The sequence below is a fragment of the Plectropomus leopardus genome, chromosome 1, assembly GCF_008729295.1.
Source record: "Plectropomus leopardus isolate mb chromosome 1, YSFRI_Pleo_2.0, whole genome shotgun sequence".
NCBI classification, from domain to species: domain Eukaryota; kingdom Metazoa; phylum Chordata; class Actinopteri; order Perciformes; family Serranidae; genus Plectropomus; species Plectropomus leopardus.
In genome coordinates, this window is record NC_056463.1 from 33,079,008 (window position 1) to 33,106,259 (window position 27,252).

The window sequence follows — 27,252 nt, forward strand, 5'->3', positions numbered from 1 at the left end:
GTAATTGTGAGTAATTAGGCCTTAAAGTGGTCTTGTCTTTTCCCAACCTGGAACATGTGTCCCGGGGGAGAGTGAGGGATGTTTGGGGGGGTTTGTCTTAACGCCAGTTGCTGGTATACAGAAGGCTGCTTTTGTCTCAACAGATCCTATATGTAGAACCTGGAACCGTCAGTAGATGTTAACACCATATGATCACACTGACTTTTAGATGACACTAAATTACACTATTGCCCCGAGGGGCTGCAACAACTCTCTTAGTAAAGACAACCAGCAAATTACAATGATGGATGATTATTGGAATCATGAGTGGAATTCCTCACGATTAATTTGTGACATTCATCCAATATTTAAATATAAACTTTTTCCGTTTGTTCAGATCTCAAAAACCCATTTTCAATACATACAAAAGATCTTCATCAATTTATCACCTTTTTTTGAAGACATGGTTCAAGCTTGGTTGCACTGCCAGTATTTTCCACCAGACTCCATTGATGCCATTTTGCAGCAAATTTTATGGTTTAATTCCAGTATATTATTAAACAGATTACCTATCTTTTGGGAACAATTTGTTCAAAAAGGCATTATTTTTATAAATGATATAACGGATGTGAATGGTAATATCTATTCATATGAATTATTTTGTGAAATATATGGAGCGCTCTGTTCACAATTTGAATATTTTCAATTGATAGCTGCAGTGCCTTTGGCATGGAGAAATAAAATGAGAAATGCTGGAAGGAAATTGTTGGTGTGTCAACCTTCAATGAAAAATTGTCTTTGGCTTAAAAGAAAAAAGATTAATGCTTTTATGTATAAATTCTTTTTGAGGGCATGTGATTTAAATGACAAGCCAGACAAATTTCAATTGTACTGGGAGGAGATGTTTGATATTCCATTGCCATGGAGACAGGTATATAATCTAATTTATGAAGCAGTTGCAGATTCCAAGTCACAATATTTTCAACTAAAAATTTTATACAAAATATTGCCCACAAGAAAAATGCTTTTTGGTTGGGGTATGGAAGAGGATGGAAACTGTCGTTTTTGTAAATCTGAAATTGAAGATATATTACATCTATTTTCCTTCTGTCCCCATGTGGCGACTTTTTGGACAACTATCAAAAGATGGCTTGCATCAAGCTCAATTTCTTTAACCATGTGCCCTCATACAATAATTCTTGGTGAATTAAGAAATGGGTGCCCCACCATCTTAAATACTATTATATTATTAGGTAAAAGATTTATTTTTGAATTGAAGGGGAAAGAGCGTTTGACATTCCCCTGTTTTCTTTCACTTTTAAAGCATTACTTTATGCTAGAAGGCATTATTGCTACAAGACAGGGGAAGGTGAATGAATATGAAAAAAGATGGACTAGACTAAGGCCAATTTTAGAAGAAAGATGACAATGACATTATTTAATTGTTGTTGTTATTGGTTTTGTTGATTTAGTTTTTTTCTTTTTGTGGTGTGTGTATATGTGTATATGTATGTATGTATATATATGTATATGTGTACGTATGTGTAAATAAAATTAAAAAAAAAAAAAAAAATTTCAATGATGGTGCAACAGTTGAATGAGGCTAATAAAGACATAGTGTTTGATATCTGTTTTTCTGACCAGGTCCACTTTACTTGACAGTCAATAACATGCTGTGGAAGTTTATGCTTCTTAAGCACCATACAATTTTAGTATACTTCGCCTCATGTTTGGAACACCAGTGGTTCAAGGGTCCTTTTGTATCTCCTTAAAAACAAATGATGTGATAATGGTCGCTAGTAGTAACGGGACGCACCACAAGTACAAACTTTACAGTGACTTACGGGTGGTCGGCTTGTTGCAGTTGTGTCCGTGCCTGAAGTACTGAGGATTCTCCACCACAGGAATTCGAGTCATCCCTATGACAACGGCATCTGGACCGGCATCCAGAGTACAGGGAGTAATAATCCCATGGTTGACATGATGAAGAGGGCTGGCAGAGTCTTCCTCTCCACTGATCACAGCTACTGGACCTGGAAGACAAACAGAAGAATGACTTATTTCACTGTAATGCAACTCACTTCATTGTTGCCAAGGGAACAGCTGCCTCTCATTTATATACACAACAGTACTGTCAGAGTTGTAATTCTACTCATTTAACAGGAAGTGATGTCAGCACTAATGTCACACACTAACAGGAAGTGATGTCAATACCAATGTCACAGAGTAACAAGAAGTGATGTCATGCTGATGTCACACACTATGACAGGCCAACATTCTAAATCACTTTAATGTTCCTGACACATTTTAGAATGCAGTGATGACACAAAGCGTGCTTTGATATGTCAACATTCTAAATCAGCTTATTTTACCAGAGACACACGTACAATCACTTCTTGTTGGCTGCACAAGTGGACAGAGCTACAGTCATCAGTACTGAGTTCACTGAAATTTCCTGCCCTGCTCATATTAGTTCTCTAATAAGGTAAACAGGTATTTTTCACAGGTCAGAGATAAGCCACAGGAGAACAAAACCTGAGTTGCAGTAAAAACAGCAATCATCCTCCGGACGCCAACGAAGACAGCATGGAACCCCACCAGGAAGAGATAGATGGAGACCGCGATTTCAATGCCATGAATGTGAACCTGCAGTCCATCACCGACCAGCTAAAGACGCTGCACCAACAAATTTTCCAGGTCCAAAGACAGTTTAAGAACTGGGAAATTTCTGAGGAGGCATTAGATGTAATGAAAGCAGAGGAAAACTCTGCAAGAAAAATCTGTGTCTCCCTACAAAGACAAGTCCGTGTTCTCACTAACAAGGTGCAACGTCAGTGCAGCATTTCTGAAATCTACAGAACAACAAAGAAGTCAAATGAGGCACTGGCTGTTCAGCGAAAAACTCTGGAACAAAGTGTTGAGGACCTCAAAACCAAGCTCAACGACTTTGACGAAAAGAAAAGGAAGGAAAGGAAGGTACTTCAGAGAGAAGTGGTTCTGCAGCAGGAACTCCAGGATCTCATGGAAAAGTCAGACCAGTTAAAAAGCTATGAGGCCGAGTACGAGCGAACACAGGAGCGCATTAATGGTTTAGAGGAAAGTCTCGATTATAGGGAAGAGAAAATCCAGAATGTCAAGGAAGAGCTCTACAGGAGAGAACGTTTAAAGCGCAAGGTCACTGAACTGGAGGCTAAAGAGAAAGTCCTGTTGGAAGAAGGCAAACTCCTGTGCAAAATCCAGTATGAGGTCAACTGCAAGCTTGATGACGAACCAGACCTGATGAGCAAGCATGACTCCTTGATGGCAAAGATCGATGACTTGAAGGAATGGAAACTAAAAACATCTGAAGAAATCCAGATTGTAAATGAGCACCTCAGTGCTTTGGGCGATGTCAAGGCCACTAATAAGAAATTGGAGAAAGAGAAAAACGTCCTAACCAACGACAATAACGCTCTGCAAAAACAACTACAGGACCTGAAGCTCACCCTTTCCAAAGAACTAGCTGTGGCAAAACAAAACAACAGGATTAAGTTGGATGTTGAAGCCCTGAGCCAAACCAACAGCACACTCCAACTTCAGCTTCAGGAGATCCGCAGCAGCCTGCAAGGGGAAGTAGCTTTGGCCAACAAGTTTGATTTCCTGAAGGTGGAAAAACACAACTTGAAACGCCAGAATAACACCCTCCGCAAGGAAATCCAGAAGCTTAATAAGAAAGCAGACGGAGAAAGAGCTTTGGAGAGGAGGTGCGAGGTGATGAGGGCTAAGAAAGACACCAACATCAGAGAACATGACATCCTAAAGCAGGAACTGTCAGCTAGGTCTGCCCAGGGGCCACTTGTGCAAGATGACATGGTGCCAGAGGCCAGTTGCAGCACCCCCGTGCAGCCAGTCACAGCAGCCCCACGCAGATCTGGTATATCCCTGAGCATTTCCAGATTATTTGGCTTCAGGGACAGTCAGAGCTCAGCCAGGATTCAGTAATGTGTGACTTTATTTGCATGGGTTCACTCCGGGTACTCCGGTTTCTCCCACCCAAAACTTCAAAATCTTTAATTTCTTACTGTTTTATCGGGTTGACTCCGGATTAGCTGGTTTCTCCCACACCACAATCTTTTCTTTCTTTATGTTGATTTGTGTCTGTTTAATTGTGATGACTCCGGGTGCTCCGGTTTCACCCGCACCAAAAAACCTCCTTAATCTTTTAATTTCTGACTTTTGTTGTGTTGACTCCGGGTGCTCCGGTTTCACCCGCACCAAAAAACCTTCTTAATCTTTTAATTTCTGACTTTTGTTGTCTTGACTCCGGGTGCTCCGGTTTCACCCGCACCAAAAAACCTCCTTAATCTTTTAATTTCTGACTTTTGTTGTGTTGACTCCGGGTGCTCCGGTTTCACCCGCACCAAAAAACCTCCTTAATCTTTTAATTTCTGACTTTTGTTGTGTTGACTCCGGGTGCTCCGGTTTCACCCGCACCAAAAAACCTTCTTAATCTTTTAATTTCTGACTTTTGTTGTCTTGACTCCAGGTGCTCCGGTTTCACTCACACCAAAAAACCTTCTTAATCTTTTAATTTCTGACTTTTGTTGTGTTGACTCCAGGTGCTCCGGTTTCTCCCAAACCAAAGTCGTTCTTTAACTTAATTTGTGATTGTTTTATCAGGTTTACTCCGGGTGCTCCGGTTTCCTCCTGAACTTTCTTAATTAAGTAATTAAAACAAAACAAAAAAATTTAATAAAAAATTTAAGTTGATGTGAGGGTTACATGTATCAATAAGGAAATATAAACTTTCTTCTTGATGTCTCTCCCTACCATGGCCAGTGGTCAGCTCAGAAACATGGTTAACATTGTTTTATCACCTTTACACCTAATTAACATCACAGACTATGATTATACTCCCTGTTTGGGGTTTTAGAGACCCCAGCTGTAAAACAGTTAAATGCATAAGTCTATTTGCATTTCTGCCGTTGGAGTTTTACCATGTATTGTTCGTAAGAGTTTGGGAAAGTTAGACTACTTATGATCCCAAATATAAGCAATATCACTAATCTGTGAATGACTGACGAGAAAAATCAATAATTGGCATTATATATTTGTGTTAACATATATAATTCATTTTTCTTATGCAAAGTACACATAAGCATATAAACCTGTAATTTTAAACATTTATTACAATATTTTGATAATAATAATGATGATAATGATGTATGGTCATTTCAGTGTTTCCATTACTGTTCATTAAAAGTCCACTTAGTGGCAAAGGAAAACATTTTAACACTCCTGCATTTTGGTCTAAAAAAAGGAAAACATAGTGTTTTTAAAAAGAACAGAGAGGTTAGTTTTGCAAATATTACAATGTTTACACATACAGCAGTGGAATCTGTGACATATGGAAAATAATAGAAGGAACACATGCCTTGTCAGCAGGATGAGAGATCCTGATATTTAGGCTATGTTCACACTAGAGGCAAAACAGATTTCTTTCTTAAACTAGATGTTCCAAACACAACATGGTGGATTTCTAATGCACCTCTAAATGCACTCATAAATATTTAGCATTTTTCTTTTTAATTAGCATACTTAATTATGTATGGGGGGTGGGGGATGGGGGGTTCATCCGTTCTAACAGACAAAGAATCTTAATCCAAAAGCCACATGAAAGTAAAAATGAATGTCTTGGCATTATCTTTTTTCAACTTTTTTCATAAAACAAAAGGTTTATTTTTCACGAAATGGTTACCTCAAATCAGTAATTTCTGAAGTCTCCACAAAACAATATTTTGAAAACCCCCTGGGGATGAATACTCCGTAAAAAAAATCAATAAGATTCATCATATGCTAATAGAATCACTAAAAAATCAATTCAGAACAGTATTTTCCTCTTTAAACTGTATTTTCCCGTTATTAATTTTCTGTAACACTCAAATCCCCCCAAAATCCTTAGTAAACGCTATGAATCTTTTACACGATGTAGGTGTCAGTAGCTAAGTATTAACGCTGTTGATTGCTGCTTTCCGAAGATTATGATAAATAGAGACTAACAACAATAACTGTTATCAGCAAGTTGAAATATTTACAGATGACAAAAATAATGGCTGTTGAGAAGCAACCAAACATAAGCAAAGAGCAAAAGAAAAAAAAACCTACATGTAAAACACAACTTAAATTTTTGCCCATTTTTTTTAAATGGGAGAAAAACAAAAACAAATTAATTCAATTGTGAAAAAAACTTTAATGTGTTACAGCAGGATCTAGTCTATTTAGATGAAAAGGACTTTTAATACGATTGATTAAAAAAAGGGACAAAGTTGGCACGTTTCCTGAGCCACCACTTAGTTTTAATTAATGATGTGTGCCAAAATCAAATGTCAGGTTTGTTAAATGTATGAAAATATTCTTTGTCTGTTCTGAAGATTAATCTATTGGTTGACTGAGAGAAACTACCTGCAAGTATTATGATGATCAATTAATCGATTTGGTCATTTTCAAAGCAAAAATGCTTCTGGCTCCAGCTTGTCAACCATTATAACTTGATGTTTTTTGTCATGTATGATTGTGATGTGATGATGATTGATGAGTATCTTTGTGTTTTGGCCCATACATCTGATAAAAAAAGGCAATTAAAATATGTCACATCAGGCTCTGCGAAAATTGTAATAGGCATTTTCCTGAATTTACTGTCATTAAAAGACAAAATGAGTAATGGTTAATTGGAAAAAAAAATTGCAGATTAATAAAAAATGAAAATAACCGTAGATTCAGCCCTAGATAATTAGCTGATTTATCTGTTCTTTTGTGTTTTAGTCTACAAAATTAGATCCTTATTCATAATACCCATATACGTTTAAAGTATTGGCACTTCTCTGCTTGTTAGATTTATGGTGCCATAAAACACATTCCTGTCAAACCAACCATAATTTCCTTTCTTTAATCAAAACTCAAAAAAAGTCCCTGACATGATTTACTGTCAGCTGATGTGATTCAGCTTCCTGTTCTGTCACTGCTGTGTCTGAAGCGACACGCAGGTCTGACAATTGCAATCTTCAGACGGAAGGGAGGAAAGAAACTGCAAGTGGATAGAAAGTCAACAGCCAACAGTCGCTGATTCAGTGGAGCTGTGACAGTCAATCTGTTTACCCACAAAGTTGAGTCTCTCGCTCACCTTGACAACACAGTAAATAGTAATCAAGACCCAGTCATATCAAATTACAGACCCTGAGCCGTGGGAAGGTGGCGTGTGATGAAGTGACACATGTGAGCATCAATTTATTTACAACATTTTCTCTTATGCAGGCTTTTCATAGATGAGCACCCGCTTTATTGGATAGACGTGCACTGCGAAGCGCAGGTCTTCACTAGGCGACTACCTGCCCAACCACTGGGGACAACTGGCACGCTAAATCTCTGCTGATGCCTCTGACCCTCCACGGCAGCACTGACAGATAGATATATGAGCGCTATAATGCTTCAAACATCACTACACATGAAATAAAATCATTACAGTGAAAGTTATGCTGAGCCAAAGGTAAAATTCTTTATTAAAAGAGAAAAGACACCTCAAACGGATCCTAGTATTATGCTCTGCTTTTTAATACAATATGAATTGGAATGAAAACCCATCTGGTCAGACTCCAGTGCCAGATCGATGAGGCCTCGAGGAACGCCTGGCCTCCCTCCAAACCACTGCACTCAGAACTACACAAAAACCTCCCACTTGATTCTTCGGGAGATGATGGTTTTTGGGGAGTGAAGGGGAAATTGGACTTCTTGACTTCAGAACATTCAAAAAAAAAAAAATTGCATTTATGTTACCTGAGTGATGAAAAGGCCCAACGGCCTCTGAGAGGGTTTTTATCTTCCGAGACGTTGCCTGTGCACAGAATAGAATTGGAACAGGAAGTGGGCATTTCCCCCCGAAACGTCTATCTGAGAGTAAAGTTCCTCTCTATTAAACCAACTTTGATTTATTCAGGAGAACTGGAAAATGAAATGAGCCAACTTTTGGCTATTTTTCCCATTCTTTTCATCTCTCATCTCTTTCACAACTTTAGTTGTAATAAGGTTCATACAGAAGGTGAATTCAGTTGCGCACTATGAATGGCCACTGGGTCTTATTTAGACCTTAACTAAGGACTTTGGACAGTTTTTGCTTCTAACTTTTCTATTTTTTAAGTTACTACACTTTAAAATTAAAGGTGTGATGATAAATATCTTAACTTACACATTTATCCTCAAATCATGCATTTTAGACATTTGAAACTTGGATTGGCGGGACTTTTCTTGTCTTGCGCTCAAACACGTTTCACAAGTATTTAAACACTTGAATTCTGAGAAAATTGGTTTGATTTGTGACGGAGCAGAAGTGGGCAAAAAATATCCCACAAATTTCAAGAAATTTGTAGATTTAGAAAAAATTTTAAAAATAAGATAGAATAAATGTCCAAAACACTATATTTCTAATATCAAAAATATATATTGAAAATTCAGTATATATTATTTTTAAGCACTATTTGATTTGTATTTGTAGGTCATTTTTAGTCATTTCTTGCTAGTTTTGGGGTCGTTTCTTCTCAAGCTGCTCATTGCCCTCTTCCCATGTTATTGAAAGAAATCCAGCCAATTTGGTCAGGTTTCAAGAGTTTAGGACAAAGGTCATTTGTACACCTAGTACCACTGGTGCAGAAAATGATATTGGACTCTATAGATAATTTCAACACTCATGAAGACAGTATGGGGAAAGAATTTTTATGCAACTCACTTGTCTACCTTTTATTAAGGCCAAAATACCTCATAATGAAGGGAGAGGCTGCTTGAGTAACAGGCAGTCTGTGAGTCGTCACTACCAGTTGCTGCAGTCTGTGATTCAGATCCACCCCTCGCTCCTCCGTGGCTGCACCCTCTACCAAAATACAGACACTTCTGTCTCCAAGACAACAAGATGGTGTCGGCCCAAATGCGGAACTCAAAGCTTCACAATGAGAGTCAACAAACCAATGGGTGACATCACAACAGCAAAGTCTATGGTTTAAAACTAACACTTTGTCCCTATGTCCGCCTTTGTCTCTTTAGACATGACAGCCAGCTCTCATTGAATGGAAAAAGACAATAGTGCAAAATGGTTGTTTCTCAAAGTGCTACTCAGTGAAAGTAAGAAAAAAAGACCAATCTGAAACATATACAGTTATATTTCATATATTACTGCTATTAAATTATTATACATATACTGTACATAGTAAGCACACGTGGTGCAGGCAGCCTCAGCTGCTTACCTTAATGGTAGCTCGCTACATGGATGAACAGGGCTACAGTACCCCAAGGATGTCAGCTGAGTAGTTGGTTCTTTGATGCAGCCTTGGACAGATATGTGTACACACTGTTGAAAATGTGTCCAGCAGTGACTGGATCTCAGGACACATTGAGGACCATTGGGTGCATTCACACCTGTCCTTGGAGCTGTCCAGATGGAATCCAATCACCAAAGACACATGTAATTGCAAGGTGTAAACAGGGCCTCGGTGAAGTCCATTTCTTTGTATTTATCTAAACTTGTATCAGTTTCTTGATGTTAAGTTATGCCATATTAAGGAAAGAGTTCTACAATTTGGGAATGATTTGCTTTCTTTCAGACTTTTAGATGAGAAAATCGATACCACTCTCCAAATCAGTTCAAGACCCAATTATGTTCCGAACACAAAAGAAATATTGTTATGGTGGATCTTTACTCTAAATGCACTCACAAATAACTAACTTTTTTTCATTAGGATACTTAATGTGTTTTTCCTATCAAAAATTAATGAAGAATCTGAATTCAGAAATCACTGAAGAGTAAAAATTACAATAAATGGTCTTAAAAGACCATTTTTCAACAAAAAAAAACCCTAATAGGTTATTTTTTACATGATTAGTTAACTTATATGAATGAATAAAGCGATGCTTTAAAACACATTGCAAATATATTTTGTATTGTATTGGTTGTTACAGTTGAAGTATCTATTGCAAACAATATGTTGAAAATCTGCTGAGATGAATATTCTGTAAATATAATCAACAGGATGCATTATAAGCTGACTGTATTATTAGAAAATCAAATCTGAAAAGCATTTCCCTAGTTAAACAGTTTTTCCTCTATTCATTTTCTGGTGATAATCAGATCCAGATATTCTGACATGTATAAGTAAAGTAACATCTCATGTTTACTGTAAACACAAATTATGTACTTTAACAATATGATAGACATCCAATCAGGTAAGTCTGTGCATGCGGGGGGAAGTCAGATGACACTAATCATAGACATCTAGACATCCAAGAAAAATGATGTCCATTGAAATGGGATTTGAAGAGGCTGATGTAGGAGTATGCGAGTATCGGTACTCCCGCACAATTATTGTGGTGAAAATATGAAGGTAAAACAGTTTCATCAGGCTTACTACTGTTGGCGCTAAATTATATTAAAATAACTGCCTTAGATTGACTCTTCAGCAAAGGTAGGTTGGTTATTTAAGACAGACTTTGAATGCAGCACAGCATCTACGTCGCGCCCATTCATGTTTTCATACATCTTCTGAAAGAAACCCTGCCAAAAAATCATTCACACTGTTGATTTCTTGTATTCCCTCTAAGTTTACATCACTTAACCTTTATCTAAGAATGTACAAATTCTGTTTATGATCCAACCCAGTCTGTAAGACTTTTTGGAGTGCGAGAATGTTGAGGGGAGCATATGGACCAGCTGCTTCCCTGCATCTCGCCTTTATGCTAAGTTAAGCTAACTGGCTGCTGGTAGAAGTTTCATATTTGTTGTACAGATATCAGGGTTTGGTCTTGAATTTCTCATGTGGCACTCAGCAACAAAGTGAATAGTGAAATCAAAATGTCAAACCAAACATTTAAGTCATATAGTCTAAATAATACATTGTGATCACTTCTATTGTAAAAATGAGACTGGCTCCTTCTCACGCCAAATCCCCAGCCTCAAACACAGCTGCAGCTCACACACAAGTTGGCAACAATGCACTTGATCATCAAAGGAGGCGCCACCACCGGCACAGAAATCATTCATTTAACATGTTCAGAGTAACAGACACCAGTTTGTTCAGGGATTCCTTCTGGAAACGTCTTAGATCACAGTGGCGTGCCATCGTTTGAAGGTTAGTTAAATTTCATTGCTCACATGTTTCTTTGCTTTGCCAGCCGATATATATTTCTCCAGCAAACATGCTTTTACTTTTCTGTGGGAAATGTGTCACTCCAGCTGAAACTCCTCCATTATTTCCAGGAGTCATGTCACTCCAGTCAGCATTACTCATCGTCCCATCGTGTAACATTCTGCAATCCCTGCTTGTGGCGGTGCAGCAAATGCTTTATGTTTATGTAAGGTGCGGTTCGCAGGTGCATTAGCTAATTCATCCAAATCAATTGATCAAGTGTGACATTTGCATCATCTGTTTCTCTGAGTTTAGAAGTCAATCTAATTTACTCTAGAGGAGCAGAGACAGAGGCGCCTTCCTCTCCTGGGTTTCAAAATGGACTCGTTCATTAAGGTATTGTTCAAGTGCTGGGCCAGGCAGTCCATCTGTGGACCCAGGCCTCGGTGATAAATTAAAAGAGCGAGCAAACCTTTGAACTAGCCACCTTTCAGACCCAGGCTGGCTTTTATCTCTGGGTTTTGTCACGTTGTAAGCATAATCACACTAACCTTTCACGAAGGCTAAAAAACCCTGCAAATATGAAAGAGAACCCTTTTTTATGTCTCCCAGAAAAACCATAGTTAGTGCCCTCTCTTCTATTCTCTAAAGTAAGCGTGGGTGGGGGTATGGGCCCCCCTTTGCTTTTATATCTTTATTTTGTTCTCCTAGTCAAGTCACCATAGTCCAGAAGAGAAGATTCGAGTGGATAAAAAATGTTTTTGAGTCTCCCTTACTTATTACTGTGTGAGTGGAGTAGCAAGAACCTTCTGGGGTATATTTTTTCCCTGGCTTTCGCCTCTCAGGCCACATACAGCAGCTGCTCTATTTACCTGATTGGTGAAGGTCAGTGAAGTCGTATGTAGGCTAAAAGGAATACTGTCAGAAACTTAAGGTAATGTTGTTATATTCACCTCAATTTCTCAGAAAAGACAATAGAACTGAACATAACACAAAGGAGTTAATCGTCAATATCAATAGCAATATCAACAAAAATTTTAAAGAGGCAATTCACAGTAGAATCAAAAATGCATATTTTTCCCTTTACCTGTAGTGCTATTTATCGGTCAGGATTGTTTTAGTGTGCTTTACCGAGTGTTATCGGCTGTAGAGATGTCTGCACTCTTTTAAATATAACGGAACTGGATGGCACTGCTTGAAGCGCCACAAAAATATAAATGGACTTGCACCTTTACAATGTTTTACTAGTCATTCGACCACTCATAGCTTTCACACTACGAGTCACATTCACACACACGTTCATACACTGGTGGCCAAGGCCATTGCACAAGGTGCCACCTGCTACTCAGTTTTGAAGCACTCACACACCGATGGAACATCAAGAGCAGTTTGGAGTTCAGTATCTTGCCAAAAGGACACTTTGACATGTTGACTGAAGTAGCGAAGGGATCAAACTGCAAACCTTTCGATGAGAGGACAACCCACTCTACCTCCTGAGCCATAGCCGCCCCACTTGTTTACCCATATTTTTGAAAAATTCAACGGCAATGTCTCTTTCCAGAAATCATGACCTCAATACTCAAGATAACTCACAGAGCTTGTTTTGAGCAGTGTCATGTAGGAACTACTTTCTCTGAACTGAACTACACCTGCTTACTATATTACTGACCTACCAACTGGTAGCTAGCATCTGCATTTTTCTACCAGGCATAGAAAAATGGTTCCTGTATGCAACAGCTCACAGCTAGGTCCGTGGATGATCTTGACTAACTGAGTCATGATAAGTTTTTCAAATGTACCTTTTTGGTGCTTAAAGCACCACAAGCCAAGTGCTTTCAAGCTCCATTATACTTGAAAGCAGGCCTCATCTCTATGGCCAATATCTCAAACACTCGGCAACTCACACCAAAAAATATTAAGTTGAAAAACGGCACAAAAAGTAAGAGGAAAAATATGTGTTCACTTAAAGACAATACAGAGGTTCACAGCAGATCGCTTTTCTGTTATTTGTTGTACTGCCTCATCCCCTGCTTTTGGAACTGCCTCTGAAACTGGATCATATTGGCCAGGTTTGGTTTTTGGTTGCCTGAATACATCACTAACACTGTGTGTACTTACTTTTGCACTATTCTCCCAACTGGCGACATTAGATATTATTAGTATGTCCATACCTCATTTTTCCTCCTGTTCTCTGCTGCAGGAGCCATTTTTCATAACAGCCTCTGGGCTTTCCGCACAGTTTATTTATTATTGCTCTCATTGTTTTTATTAGAATAATTGTTTGTACAAATATACCACACCAGACTAAAAGCTCAGCAGGGGTGTTCGTCTGTGGAGCCACCTGATTGTTTGTGTTTCTCCTTCCAAAGTGAGAGTTGAAGGTGATTCTTAGGCCAAAAAAAAAAGGTGCCAGCGGGTGACTCTGTAGGGTTTTCCCTGTGGTGGGAAATAAATTGTGCAGAGTGTGATTGCTTCCGTTCCACCTCCTTGTGGTAATTATCACACAGATTCCTTTCAAAGGTAGTTAATTAGGACTGGAATTAACTTGAGGACATGTAAAATGAACAAGAGAACACAGGAAGGATAATTCACTGAGGCAAGGCCCTGCTTCTAGTTAACGATGGATTTGAAACAAATTAAGTCCATACGTGGGGAGCGTAGAAAACATTAAAATCAAGGCGAACATCATGCTTGTGAAGAAGAAACACAATATTAACTAACTGCTTTCCTTGATCTATTAGAGATGGAATTTGGCTATTCGGTGCCATAAGTGTACAGGATCACTCACTGATATATCACTGCGATTGAAACCAGCTAATGTCAAATGCATAAGCAGATAACACAATGGGCTCCGAGCATGGATGGATAAAAGGCCTCCCTAGTTCCCCACGGCAGGTACAACATGCCGTTGTTTCTCCCTACAAAGTCAAAGTCCGATAAATAAACTGAGGGGATAAACACTCATTTAAAATGTATCATGATGGTTTCATTCTTGTGACATCTTCAAGGTGAACATCATTTTTATGACTCCATACCGAAAAAAAGCCGCACCCAGAGGCATTATGCTTTGGGGTTATCTAGCCAATCTCATAAATATGATATTTTAAAAAAGCCTTGATGAAATTTCTTTAAATTTGACACAAATGTAAACTGGGACCCAATGATTAACTGATTACATTTTGGTGGTCAGAGGTCAAAGGTCAAGGTCAGTGTGACCTTGTTTCAGTGTAGTCTTCATGAACATAATATCTCATGAGGGAATTTTTTCCAAATTTGGCACAAGTGTCCACTTGGACTCAAAAATGAACTGATTGGAATGATGTGGTCAATGGTCACTGTGACCAAACAAAGCATGGTTTTAGCCCCAACTGCATATGCTTATTACATTTCATACAAATGTCTAATAATGCTAACATTTTAGATCCAAAAGGTGAAAGGTCAATTTCTCTGTTAAATTATAGGGTCCTGCAAAAACACTTTCTAGCTATTATCATAACTCAGATACTGAATTGGTGATACTTATGCCCACCTTTAAACTGTGCTGACTGTAAAGATCTTCTGTGCTTCCAGGGGAAAAATGTGTGTGAAGTATTTGTGTTTTCACAACTTGACAGGTTTCTGGAGGTATATAACTGCAAGGCAATAATTCTAGTTTTTTTCAAGTCTTCTGGGGCTCTTTTATTTACATAAAAGACTAACCCCTTTGGAAAAATTTGCAAAGTTAGTGACAATTACTTTACGCAGAGGCTCTGGCTTAGGGGCCCCCTAAACCCTAGGACGTGGGCCCCGTAGGCCAGTTTTGTAATATGCCTGTGGTCTTATGTAACAATTAAACCTGCCTTCAAAACACAACACTTCCAAACCAGAACCTTTAACTAAAATCCCGAGAATTTTTGATACTGAAATAAACCAGTTTGTCAACTCACGTGATTATTGAGAACCATTATGACGTCACAACCGCTAACTTAGTAGTCACAAATGTGCAATTACACACAGCGAGCGTAGCATTGGTGCTATATAAAGGCCAGTTAATTGCAAAATTCCACCATTGTGTGAAGAAGCCTCAGGGTAATGTGCACAGCTGAGATGACAACTCCCCTCGCTGCGCTAAAGAAGACATGTAGCTCTATATAGAGACATATAGCTCTTGTGAAAAATGGCCTCAACCTTCTCACTCAACCTCCCACTCAGATGAACACAGTTAACATGTGACAGCCGTGCAGGCCAGCACTATCCAAAAAGCACCCCTGCACCGCCTGCTGTTTCCTCTCCAGTTGATGGTGACCAACTGTGACAAATATTGAGCTGATATTTACGGTCCTCCACAATGTAGGCTATCGACAATTTACAATCGCCCTGCGCAGCTCAATGTGCTCTCTCTTTATTGTGGTATAAACAACACCGAACACTGAGGGGAAGGACGGCCGAGTCATGACAGAAATAAACATGCATTTGAAATCTGCTGTAAACCTATCAGTCATTGCATCTGAAGCCACTTATACGTCCTCTAAAATGAAGCCTCGACACAGTCCCGAACATTATCTGCAATGACACACCACTGAACCAATTACAGTTTGTGTTGCCGTATATCTACGGTCTTGATGCTCAGAATGATAATAAAACAAAACAGTGTGATTGTTATTCTGACTCAGTTCTCACAGTGCCCTATCAGCTTTTATATCTTTGACAACACATTACTCTGTAAGCTCCCTGAAGACAGACGAAGTAATTTTACACAAGTCTGAAAAGTGATGGAAAATGACATCATCCAACAGCCCCGCTCTCCCGGGTCTGTTCTTGATTTATGACTATGACAGAGTCAGGATCTTTACCAAAACTGGGACCTACATTTTATTACCTGTTATGCTCCCAAACACAAATTGAAAACAAAACATACAGCAATCTAAGAATATATTCAGAGCCATATGGGTCTCAACTCTGTTTGGGGTTTCATTCCTCTCCACGGAAATGTAATCAGAAAGGGGCCAAATGAAAAGCTTGTGGTGGAATTGTCACGGAAACTAGTTTGCATTATAAACTCAGCACTAAAGGCAACAGCGCATGCATACACACATATAGTACAAACATATGCACAGCAGCCGCCGCACGCTCTATGGCTATATTTCTTGTCATGGCATTAGAATATGAAACGATTCCCCAACGTCGAGCATCTGGCAGAGTTTGCATGTAAATCACAAAAGAGAGCCACATTCAACCACTGCAGCCCACAAAACGGCTTGATGATTGTGCACATCAGTGCTGCGGGTGAAGCCCCTGCATGCTAATGCATCCCACAATTCTACTGTGATGAAACAAGTGTTTCAGTGGTGGTAGGGGGTGAGCAGAGAGGAAAATTATTAGTCAAAGGGGCTGATAAGAATTGTCTTCAATGTGATAAATTCCAGTAAAATGCAGTGAAATTTGAGAAAGAGGTTTACTTAAAAGACATATATCATCAAATTGAATTCAAAGGCAGCATTGAACCTGAATGATTCCCTATCTATAAATATTTATAACAGGCTCGGCAGCTAGACAGACAGCTACTTCATTGTGCTCCCAAGAGAAAAAATGTTTTCACAGTCTGCATATGGAACATGAACAGTGTGCAGCTGAGTTTCTAAAGAGGTGGCTGAAAATTCAAAGACCCAAACCAGTTTGTCTGCCAATATCAGATTGGACATTAGGAACAGTCAACCTCTTACTATTCTGTATAGTATCACTACCAAAGGACTCTATCACCATGCTGATGGCTCTGTGAGCCTGTTCTCAGGCACAGCAAATGCTAACGTCAGCAAGCTAACAGGCTCACAAATGATGGAGTCAAAGTCTCGTCATAGATGGGAAGCTTGGTGATGGCGGAGTCGGCCATAATATCAGTATCCTACAGTTATCAACCCTATGATGTAACAAACCAGCTAGTTTTAGAGAATTCCACACATACTTACAGATAGTATAGCACTGCTTACCTTACTCAACACCATTAAGCCTATGTTTTGTTGATGTGCCATTACGTTATCACAAAGATTTGCGACCTCAAAAACTACAGATCCTTGGAGACACAACTTTTTCAGCATTGCTCAAACAGCTAATACTGTTTGGAAAAAAACATTAGATGCTTCTAGTTTAACCTGAAACAACCCCAAAATCGGCATTGGAAAACCAAACAGACTCTATATACAGTAATAAACAGTAATTTTAGCATGGATAAAGCCAACATATTTCACGTCTAACTGGGTAAATTAAGGGTATATTTAAACCAAACAAGAGTTTGTGATTGTTTAAACAGTGGAAAGACGAAACCAAAATAGGTTTTGTGTTATTTTTGTTGTGCTATTTGTATTGACTTAACACAGTGTGTTTTGCAATGATAAAATTACAGTACACTTAAATGGAGTCTGGTTAGTTTGAGGATAGTGATTTTAGGGCTGTTTCTGGTTAAACAAAAAGGATCTTACACTTTAACAAAATTGGGAGTTTTATCTCTGTAGGGATCCTTTGAATAACCTTTCCAGACACGTATAATACCAATCTGAGCATGTAAGTGGCAAAACCAAGTAGTTTCAGTGGAAATAAATTGAAGGTGCTAACATGGAGTGTCTACCTGAGTGTTTACAAGCAGCCTGGCTGCTGCTGTCACTCAAGACGCTAACATGCTGATGTTTAAAAAGTAATGTTTAGCTTGTTCTCCATCTTACAGCAATCAAACAATTGCTAATTAGAAACAATTGATTTGTTGAAGACCTTGAGTATGTACTAAATTTTAGCAGTCATCAAGTAGTTGCCATGCCAAAGTCAGTATAGGCTTTATCTTTTTTGGGACAATGAAGTTCTATTTGAAATATCTTCACAATCTACCCAATACTTGTTCAAGATATTTCAGCCTGGGCCAAAGTGGGCTTATTGCAAGGAGCTGGCATGAACTCACAATGATGATGTGAAGTGGCCTAGCAGGTAGAGTGTTTACCATGATTACGATCACAGTTTCGCATTCTAACATTGGCTTCTTATAACTAATGCACAGGTGAGACTGATGGGTATTGGGCCCAATGGTAGCACTAAATTAAAGGTTAGGATTTTAACAAAGAACCCTGAAGGAAGCATGGATACCTGCACAAAATATCATGGCAATCCATTTTGAAGTTGTCAAGGCATTTCACTAAAAACTTTGATAAGATGGTGGCGGTAGAGAAAACGTAAGGGGATCACCAAAGTCAGTAGGATCCAGTCTCTGGGAAACATGAATGCATGAAAAATTTCAATTCAGTCATTTGGATGGTTATTGAAATATTCCAGTCTAGAACAGAGAGGTGGATCAACAGACATAGTGATCCTGCTAGTGGGGCTAAAAAGCCATTGTCCCAAGAGAGACACATTAGACTCTTATAATGCTGAAATGAATGAGGCAAAAGCAGTTTAGAATACACCAGTGTGAAGCTGATTCATTTTTAATCGCAGGTTTCAAGCTGATTAAGGTAACCGTGGCAAGCACTCTGTGAGGGCTTGAAATGAATTGGAGGTAGCGCATTAAGGTCATTGTTAACCATGTTTTCTGCACTTGGGTGCATTCAGGCCCCATTTCCTTAGCATTCATCGCATCTCAGTTACACACAAACACACACAAATCAGTGGCCCACTGGGATATCAATCAATCAGGTGATAATGTTCTCCTTTTTTCTCTCGTAGCGCTTCTTCTCTCTCTCTCTCTCTCTCTCATGCACTTGCTTTCCTTTGATTGCCCTCCAACGTTTAACAGATTACTTTATTTCCATTCAATGGCCTTTGTTGTCAAGACGTGGAACATCCTGCAAAGGTGAGTCGAAATACTAGCAATCACACTAATAATGATTAGGAAAAAAAAGCCTCCAGAATGACAGCAACAACAATCGTTCAAAGCCTAAAACTCCTCTATCGGCATGTTTTACTCACACTCGAACTGCTGTTTCATCCTAACTTAAAAGCAGTTTTAAAAAGACTCCCATCATTTATTTCATCTTCCTCTATTGTCTCTTTCTGTCCCTGCCTTTTCCCTTCCCCTTTCGTGTTTCTAGCCCCAGGGGTCTTGATTGCTGCCTCAGTTCTTTCACAACTGCCTTCCTCTGTTGGAGGGTTCTCTGCCAAACAGATTTGTTAGCCTGGAAAGGTGGAAGAGGGGTAGAAGAAGTAGCAGTGGATGAAAGTAACTGAGAATATTTACGCAATCACTGTACTCAAGCACAGATTTGAGGTACTTTTCTTGAGTATCACATTTTGTTACTTTATACTTCTACTCTACATTTTGGAAGGTAATAATAGAGTGCCCCAGGAATGAGTCCTAAAATCAACAAATTATTTAGCAATTCAGCACTCCCCGTTCCCTCTTCTCAAAGTCGTTGGGGTTTTTGAAAAGGTTTTTTGTTAGATGCCTGAAATAAGGTCTGTGGTTAACACAGGCTGAGGAGACTTTCACTTTTTGCTTTAAGACAATGTAAATACCCCACTCGTGAATTCTGAAGCTTTTGTTTGTCTTCAAAAAGGCGGTTGCTAACAAGTGGCTAAGTGGAGACTACAGATCGTCATCACGCCAAACTATGCCGAATACAGCTTTACAGCCTTGTTATGGCGGTGACATTAAATCATGGTGTTGTTTGATTACAGTCCAATATTAGCTTTTTATCCTTTCGCAATGGCATTTAGACTTCAAGTCCTGAAAGTGGTGTTCATCTGTGAAGAATACCTAGCTGAACAACGCGTGTAAGTGTCATAAACATTTGTTTGCCACAGAGCTTATTTTCTGCAATGATATGAAATTCAGTGGAGAACTTCCACTGGCTTTTTGTCAAAGGAACCAGGGCGACACTAACCTCTGTGGCGGCCTACAACATCATCCCTGGAGTACTCTTTACTTAAAGGGCACTAGACCCAATGTATTCTGGGATTGGAGCAGCCACTCGATGTTAGAGCCTAAAATGCTAGCAAAGCTAACTAGTTTCTTTGCAGTAGTCCCAACATGGCCAAACAGATGTTCTCCATGCACGTTTAAAGTATAAACCATTGTTCATTTGAGTTGGGTGCGGTGTCATAAAGGCCTTTTCAGATGGAAAATAACACTGCCTGCATTCCCGCTTGAATCTGCAGGGACTCACTGAGCTCCTCATAAGAACAGAGTGATCTGCAAGGCAACACCAGATACTCTGCGTGGTAACCAACATCAGCCAATGGAATTTCGATTGGTACATGGATCAGTGACATCAGTCCCACATCCGATGAGTGGATTACATCATAATACCCAATACAGACACTGATCGGTCACAAATCTACTTTTTTTACAGGTATACAGGCTGCCTTCTTTCTCATCACACTCATCCCATAAAGCAACACATCAGCAGCTGCATGTGGAGGTTATGTGCAGCAACGCAGCAAAATCTGCTGGCAGAAATCTATCAAGCCACACAGTGGCTCAGTGGTAAGCAGTGTGGCCTCACAGCAACAAGGTCAGGGCCAGGCTGACCTTAACTCTTGTCGCTGTGTGGGGTTTTCCCTGTGTCTGCCTGAGTGTACTCTGGGTTGCTCCCACACTCCCAATTTGGTCAATGAAAGTGTGTAATTGTATTTTTGATGTTTGAAGCACTTCTTCTTAAATTAGATATAAGACAGATTAGTGGACACATGTCTATGATTTCTAAATTGTGGTATTCTTGCTTTTACTTAAATAACATATCACGTTACTTCCACCACAGAGAAAAAGGAGGCAGTGATTGTGTGTGTCTGTGAATACATTTGAATGTGTGCAGGGGGGTATGCTAATTACACATCTAACCAAAACACATAAGTGCAAATCAACCTTCACACTCCTCTGCCTAATCACGACCTTCTTATTTTTCGCCTCGCAGGATAAAGGGCACACTACTTCCTGCAATGGTGCTGAATGTTAGCACTGGAATTAAATCACAAGTTGTTGAAATAAGAGCTTTATTCCCAGGAATAATGTGCTGCTCCTGTGTTTATATAACTCTGCTGGTACTATAGGCCGCCTATTAACCATTACATGCATGTACCTCTGTGATTAAAATCAGAGCTGGCACACATGGAGACCGGTGTGCTATAAAATGATATACAGCAGAGCGAGGTGACTTCTATCTTCTCTTTACCACACAAGGGCAATGCTTCCATAATAAGAGGATGTATTTATACCCTCAATCATCTTTCAGCTACAAATGCAATTTACTGCAGGCAGCTAATGAATGTATAGATGGATGGATAAATATATCAAAGTACCGATGGTGATATGAGGGTCAATCAAACTAAGTATAGTCTTCTGTTCTTGTTTCACTCTGGTCTCCATCCATTACATACCTACTGTATCTACAACACGTACTACACTATGCACTCTGGTCGCTCAGTGGTGAGGTGCTACAGCGTGCGAGCAGAGAGGCTTTTTAATATTTCAGTCAGACTCCCACCAGACTGATGGCTTACAGGGGCAGCCATGCAGGGCGCATAGCCAAGGTTAGCTGTAACATCAACCTCCCTTTATTTGAACCTGAACACTGTACTACTACACCCAGAGAAAGGACAATTCTTCCTCACAGGGTTCTTTTGGGTAAAAGTTACATATCGCATAATGCCTCAAATGTAATACATAGCTGGTAAATTGTGGATTAAGTTCTCTGTGTGGTTCTTAGGAAACTTCCTTTAATGTTGATCATTCTCTAAGCTGTTTAATGGGTCTCTGCAGCACCATACAGAGTACAACATTTCAGTCTGGTGCTATAGCTTGTGTGACAAACTGCAATTATGAGGATTAAGTTAAGTATTAATTTGAATTATCTTTTTTTTCAATTGGGTCAAAATTAAGTGGAAATAGATGTAAATTCTATATTTAAATGCATGCAATTGGTCCACTTTGTGTCAGTCTGTTTAAAATGTTTTTAACATCCAAAGGCCAAGATTGGAAAGGTACAAAACTTCAGTTCAGTTTCACTCTGAATGGTAACTTACATGAAATATATTCAGGACTTTTTTTTCTTTTCCCAGTGAGGGTCAATTCTTACTTTCTCAGTCAGTAGCGTGCCCAAGAAATTAGTCCTAAAACCTGGAAAGTAGTTGGCATTTCCGGCAGTTACCTAATCTCAAAGTCAAAAGGTTTTTTTGATGGGGTTTTTGGTTGCATACCTGTAATAAAGTCTGTTGTTAACACAGGCTGACCAATTAAAAAAAATCACATAGGCGTTGTGGCAAAGGAACCAGGGCGACGCTAACTTCCACATCTGCATACAGAAAAACATCATCCCAGTCTATATTGTATATAATTTAATTATTAAAAAAATATTTTTCCTCCCGGTGAAATCAACTGGAGGCTGTGGCCTGAAGGTAGTGGTGTCTTGTGAAAATGGACAACCTGATGTATCCATTGGTGCCAACCTTGTTGATAAAGGTTGTTGGGAAGGGACTAAATAATGCTTTAAATTTACTAAATTTAGGTATGGCTATTTTCAAAGGGGTTCCTTGAACTCTTAACTTTGGATATCTAAATGAAAATGGGTTCTGTGGGTACCCAGGAGTCACCATTAAACATGAGCAGGCTTGTCCCCAGTTAATGTTTTATTCCTTACAATCAAAGTACTCCTTCAAATTAAAGCTGATTTTTTGTTTGTTTGTTTGTTTTTCAAAGAAAAGGACAGCCAGCCTTTTTTGAAAAGCAATAAATCGTACAGATAAATAACATAATTAAATAGGATCGTTGTGGAACTCAAGATTTAAACTGTACCAGTATTAGTCTATGCATGTCAAATAATTTGGTAATACTAACTGTTAAATAAGAAACCAAATTATATCAGTATACAATTCATTGACTCTCCATAATTACACATTTTTCATCTAGCCTATATGCTTTAACAGCATAAGCAAATTCCTGAAAGTCAGTTGGTTTTGGTGTACCACCCTAAGATTTTCAGTGGCCCCATCTAGCCAACCTTATAAGGAATTTCTGGGGGCCCCACTGCATTTAATGTAAATACAGTACAGAGTACAGAAACTGAAGCAGTAAAGAACAAAGAAACATTGAAACAGAATTTCATAATCCTGGGGCTAATCAACAGTTCCCTAAAAATTCTAAACCCTCAAAATGATAGATTTAACTGTCTTTCTCCACATGGAAGCTTCTTCCAGCCCAAACATACTGCAGGAGATGTCACCCTGGATGTACAAGAGCGTATAGGCGTTTCAAACAAAACAAACATCAAAACTTCTCCGAGGGCGACGGCTGTGGGCGACACGATGTGAAACGGAACACATCGTTACCCACAGCGGGCTGTCAATCAGTGTCATGTGCATAGGGATGAAGTTGCTAAATTTAACTTTCCCTGTGGTCCGTGTGAACACATCCATGGCAATGTAAATGCAGGAAGCTGTGGACTGATGTCTCATTGTCTTATTTTTCTCACACAAAGCAAACAACCCCAAACTCATTTTGCAAGCAGCCGGTAGAGATAAACTGGGATTCTTCAAAGAACCCAAAAACACAACATGAGGAAGACCGGTAACGCTGAATCAAGATGGGGCGAAAAAAGCGAAACTAAAATGTAGGTCGCCTAATCCAGCTCACTGTGGCTGGGGGGCACCAAGACAGAAGAAGAGATGCAAACCAACTAATGCAGCCAATTAAACTTCCCCTGCCCCCACGCCACTCCCCACCCTCCCTTAGCAAACACTTCAAAGTGCTGCCATCAGCGAATGGCAATAAAGTGAATGAGCTGTCTGTAAATGGGCTTGGATGCTGAGGATGCAGAGGCAGGGGACTGTCAAATGATGCTCATCACACTGAGAAAACACTGTTCCCATGTTGTAAGAGCAAAATGGGTGTCCGACGCCTTCCACACAGAGGCATACGACCAGAGAGATACATCGACAAATACAGCATAAAACGGCAGCTTATTCAGTGGATGGACATTTCTATTGATGGCCAGTGGAGTTGATGGCTGTGTTTTTGAGTGCTATAAAAAGAGGGCTAGATTATTAACGCTCTATGTCAGGAAGTCCTGGAAGAAAGAGCAATCTCCCAGCAGGAGCTCTGAAATGACACCCTCTCCTGACGACCAGCCTGACGACTAAATCTAAGAAAACACAGAGCTTGAGTGTTTTTGTGAAATGGAGGATAGGGCCCAGTGTAAGTTGAGAACAGCCGGCTCCGTGGGGGACAGGCAAAAGGAGAGATTTTTATTTTCCAGCTCCAGGTAACACTATTTCAAAGAGCAGAATTGGGGCGTCTCATTACACAAAATGCATTTCACGCAAATCCCTTCCTTTACATAAAACCCTGAAGTTCTCTTTCTATCTTCTATTTCTTCCTCTGTCCTATCAGGAATATTTCTCTCCCTCTCTTTCTCTCTCTCTCTCTCTGTTTCCCTTCCAGAGCCCAGCTGTTTTGTGTCCTGCTGGGCATTCGCAACGGGACGATTTCCACACCGATCTGAGCGCCATTTAAATAAACATCAACAGAAGATGTCAGAGGGAGTCTGTGAATAACACCAGAGGCTTATCCACTACCACAGCTTTAAAGAGGGAAGAGGAGCCATCCAGTTCCTTCATTTCTCTCGTACTGTATGCTGTTTGAATAAGTAGCATCCAGCCATCGCTGCTTTGGCTGTGACCACTTTATGTAAGCCAGAAAGGCCAGACTTCAGCTCCCAGTGTGGCTGCTTCTCAGCTCTCCTGGAAGGGTTTCTTATAATATGGAGACTTTTTCAAGCTTTCTCAGGCTCAGTGCAGTTCTTGAGTCTTGGTTAACTGCAAAACTACAATTACTACATACACATGTATAAATTTATGTATGTATGTTTGTTTGTATGAATATGTATGTGTGCATATGATTGTCACACACACACACACACACACACACACACACACATATACATATATATATATATACGCAGACACACACACAAACACATAGCATAGCAATTTATCATGTTATTTGATCACAGATTTTCAATTCCAATTCTGACTCTAGTTTTGAAGTCCATATTGGCAAAGTGAAGCAATTCTTACAGGATCGTCTTGATTAGGAAACAAATGATAACTAAAAACTGCATGAGACTAGCATAAAGTGAACGTGTGTAAAGGGAAAACTCATGAGTACTCATGGGAACCCGGAGGTCAAGGAAGTCCTGTCAAATGACGTGCCGTTTTTCCATTGCTAAAAATGTTATTCTGTCCCGTGGTTGGTATGACAGGATTCCTCAGGTCCTCATGATTCATATGATACCAGTATAATCACTCTAGCTTTGAAACCCAGCCCGGTACAACCTCCTAAAGACAGGAATGTTGGCCGGCGATTAAAGTGATTTTAAAAAATGTATGCATTAATTACAGACTTTATTTGCATTTTGATTAATGCATTAAGCCTGACAGCCCTAGTATGTATGTATGTATGTATTTGTGCATAGTACGTATGCATATGTATGTGTATATTGGTATATGTAGGTATAGATCGATAGATAGATAGATAGATAGATAGATAGATAGATAGCATCTATCAGCTCCCACTGAAAGTAGCCATGGCTCTGCAGTGACATAGTGCAGAAAAACAGCAATAATAAAACAGAGACAAAATGGCTCCTGTGGATTGCCACTTAAAAAGAATATATGTATGAAAATAGATATTTCTCTCTTGGCCCATTCAATATCAATCAAAAGCATCCTTGCTGTAAGCTCAGGACCTCCAAACACCCTTCTTCATAGACCTCTATCACCACTATACTCTCTTCTTTTGTATTTGCATTGCTAAGCTGTTGGCAGCACTTGTCATTTTGTTTCATAAGTGATAGCAATTACTATTCCAGCGCCCGCGATCAAAGAGACACCAAAAGGCGTTTTTTAGACAGGAGAAAACACCAAACACTGCTTCCCCTCTTCTGTTTACACTGATAGAGGCTGAGGCCTAGGAGGCAGAGTGGCTGTGACTGACAGAATGGGAATACACCTCCTGTTTTTAAAAGGAAGGGGAGGGGTGGAGAGGAGAGGAGAGGTTTTTACAAAGGGCAAACTGTACCATTAACCAGCTCCGCTCCCTCCTGCTTACACTGGATTAGTTACATTGCTGATTCTTTCTCAGGTCTGGGAAAGCTGGAAGCATTGAACCAAGCAACAATTACAGCACTCATAATGAGACAGCGGGGCCTTGACTTCAAATAACGAGCCTCTCTGAGACATTCTCTCTGCTAAAACACAAATAGAACAAAATTTAATCTGTCCACATCATCTACAGTATTATGTTCCCATGTGCTGGCAGTCTTAATAAATCTCTTGATATAGGAAATGAAGAGTGGGGTATCCTGAAATTCAGGAAACTAAATGTTACACAGGGAAGCGTGGTAATAAGAGGTTGTCATTCTACATCTCAAACACAGAGTGGAAAATTAGGGTCAAGGAAGGGAACATTTGGATGGAGAAAAATGAATCATTCTCCCATTTCTCAAAAAAATTGCTGAGGGGCAGATGAGCAAGCAGTTACAGTAACTGGCTGCTGTTTTCGATACCTCACATTGTAGTTATACAACTATACACTACATCCACTGACAACGGCTGAAAATTAGACACGCACATGTGCTGGCTTGACGTCTCTCAGTTTGAGTTTCATCTCTATACAACAAGGCAACCAGCTGCAAATTGCAATGCACAAGTTGACAGGGCTGTATTTCTATGAAGTTATAGCTTGCATGAGTTCATGTGTCAAAGACATGACTGAGTGACTGACACGTCGTTGAATCATCATAAAATGTTCATTGTGAATATTGATGCCTTAACCTGTCAGACGTCACAGAAACTGTCAGCAGGCATGCTGATGGCCTGACCCCTGAAATGGTCCGCCAGGGCGAGACTTGGTTAGACTGGGAAAAACTGACACTTTTAAACTTGTGATGGAAATGATAATTGACATGGCATGACTCTGTGATGCTACACGTACCAAAGGAAAAGCCTTAGTGTTGACATCTATGTCCAGCTAGCTGCTATATTAGCAGAGCACTGGGATACTAAGACCAAAGAGATGATGGTAACCTGGGGATCTGGAGTGCCTGAGAGAGTTTAACAAGCTGACAATATCGCAAAATAATTAGCCAGTACAGCTAGACTACTAGCTACAGACTCTCCGATA

General features: G+C 39.6%; 1 protein-coding gene across 5 annotated transcripts in view; it reads right to left on the reverse strand.

The window, feature by feature from the left end:
- The window catches only part of ntrk3b (neurotrophic tyrosine kinase, receptor, type 3b), a 251,312-nt gene that overhangs the window by 54,977 nt on the left and 169,083 nt on the right, over positions 1 to 27,252 (reverse strand). For all 5 annotated transcript variants that reach the window (XM_042484023.1, XM_042484009.1, XM_042484016.1 and 2 more), the window contains one exon: positions 1,824 to 2,012. In XM_042484023.1, coding sequence (XP_042339957.1) covers positions 1,824 to 2,012 — 189 coding nt within the window. The remainder of the gene's footprint in view (positions 1 to 1,823; positions 2,013 to 27,252) is intronic.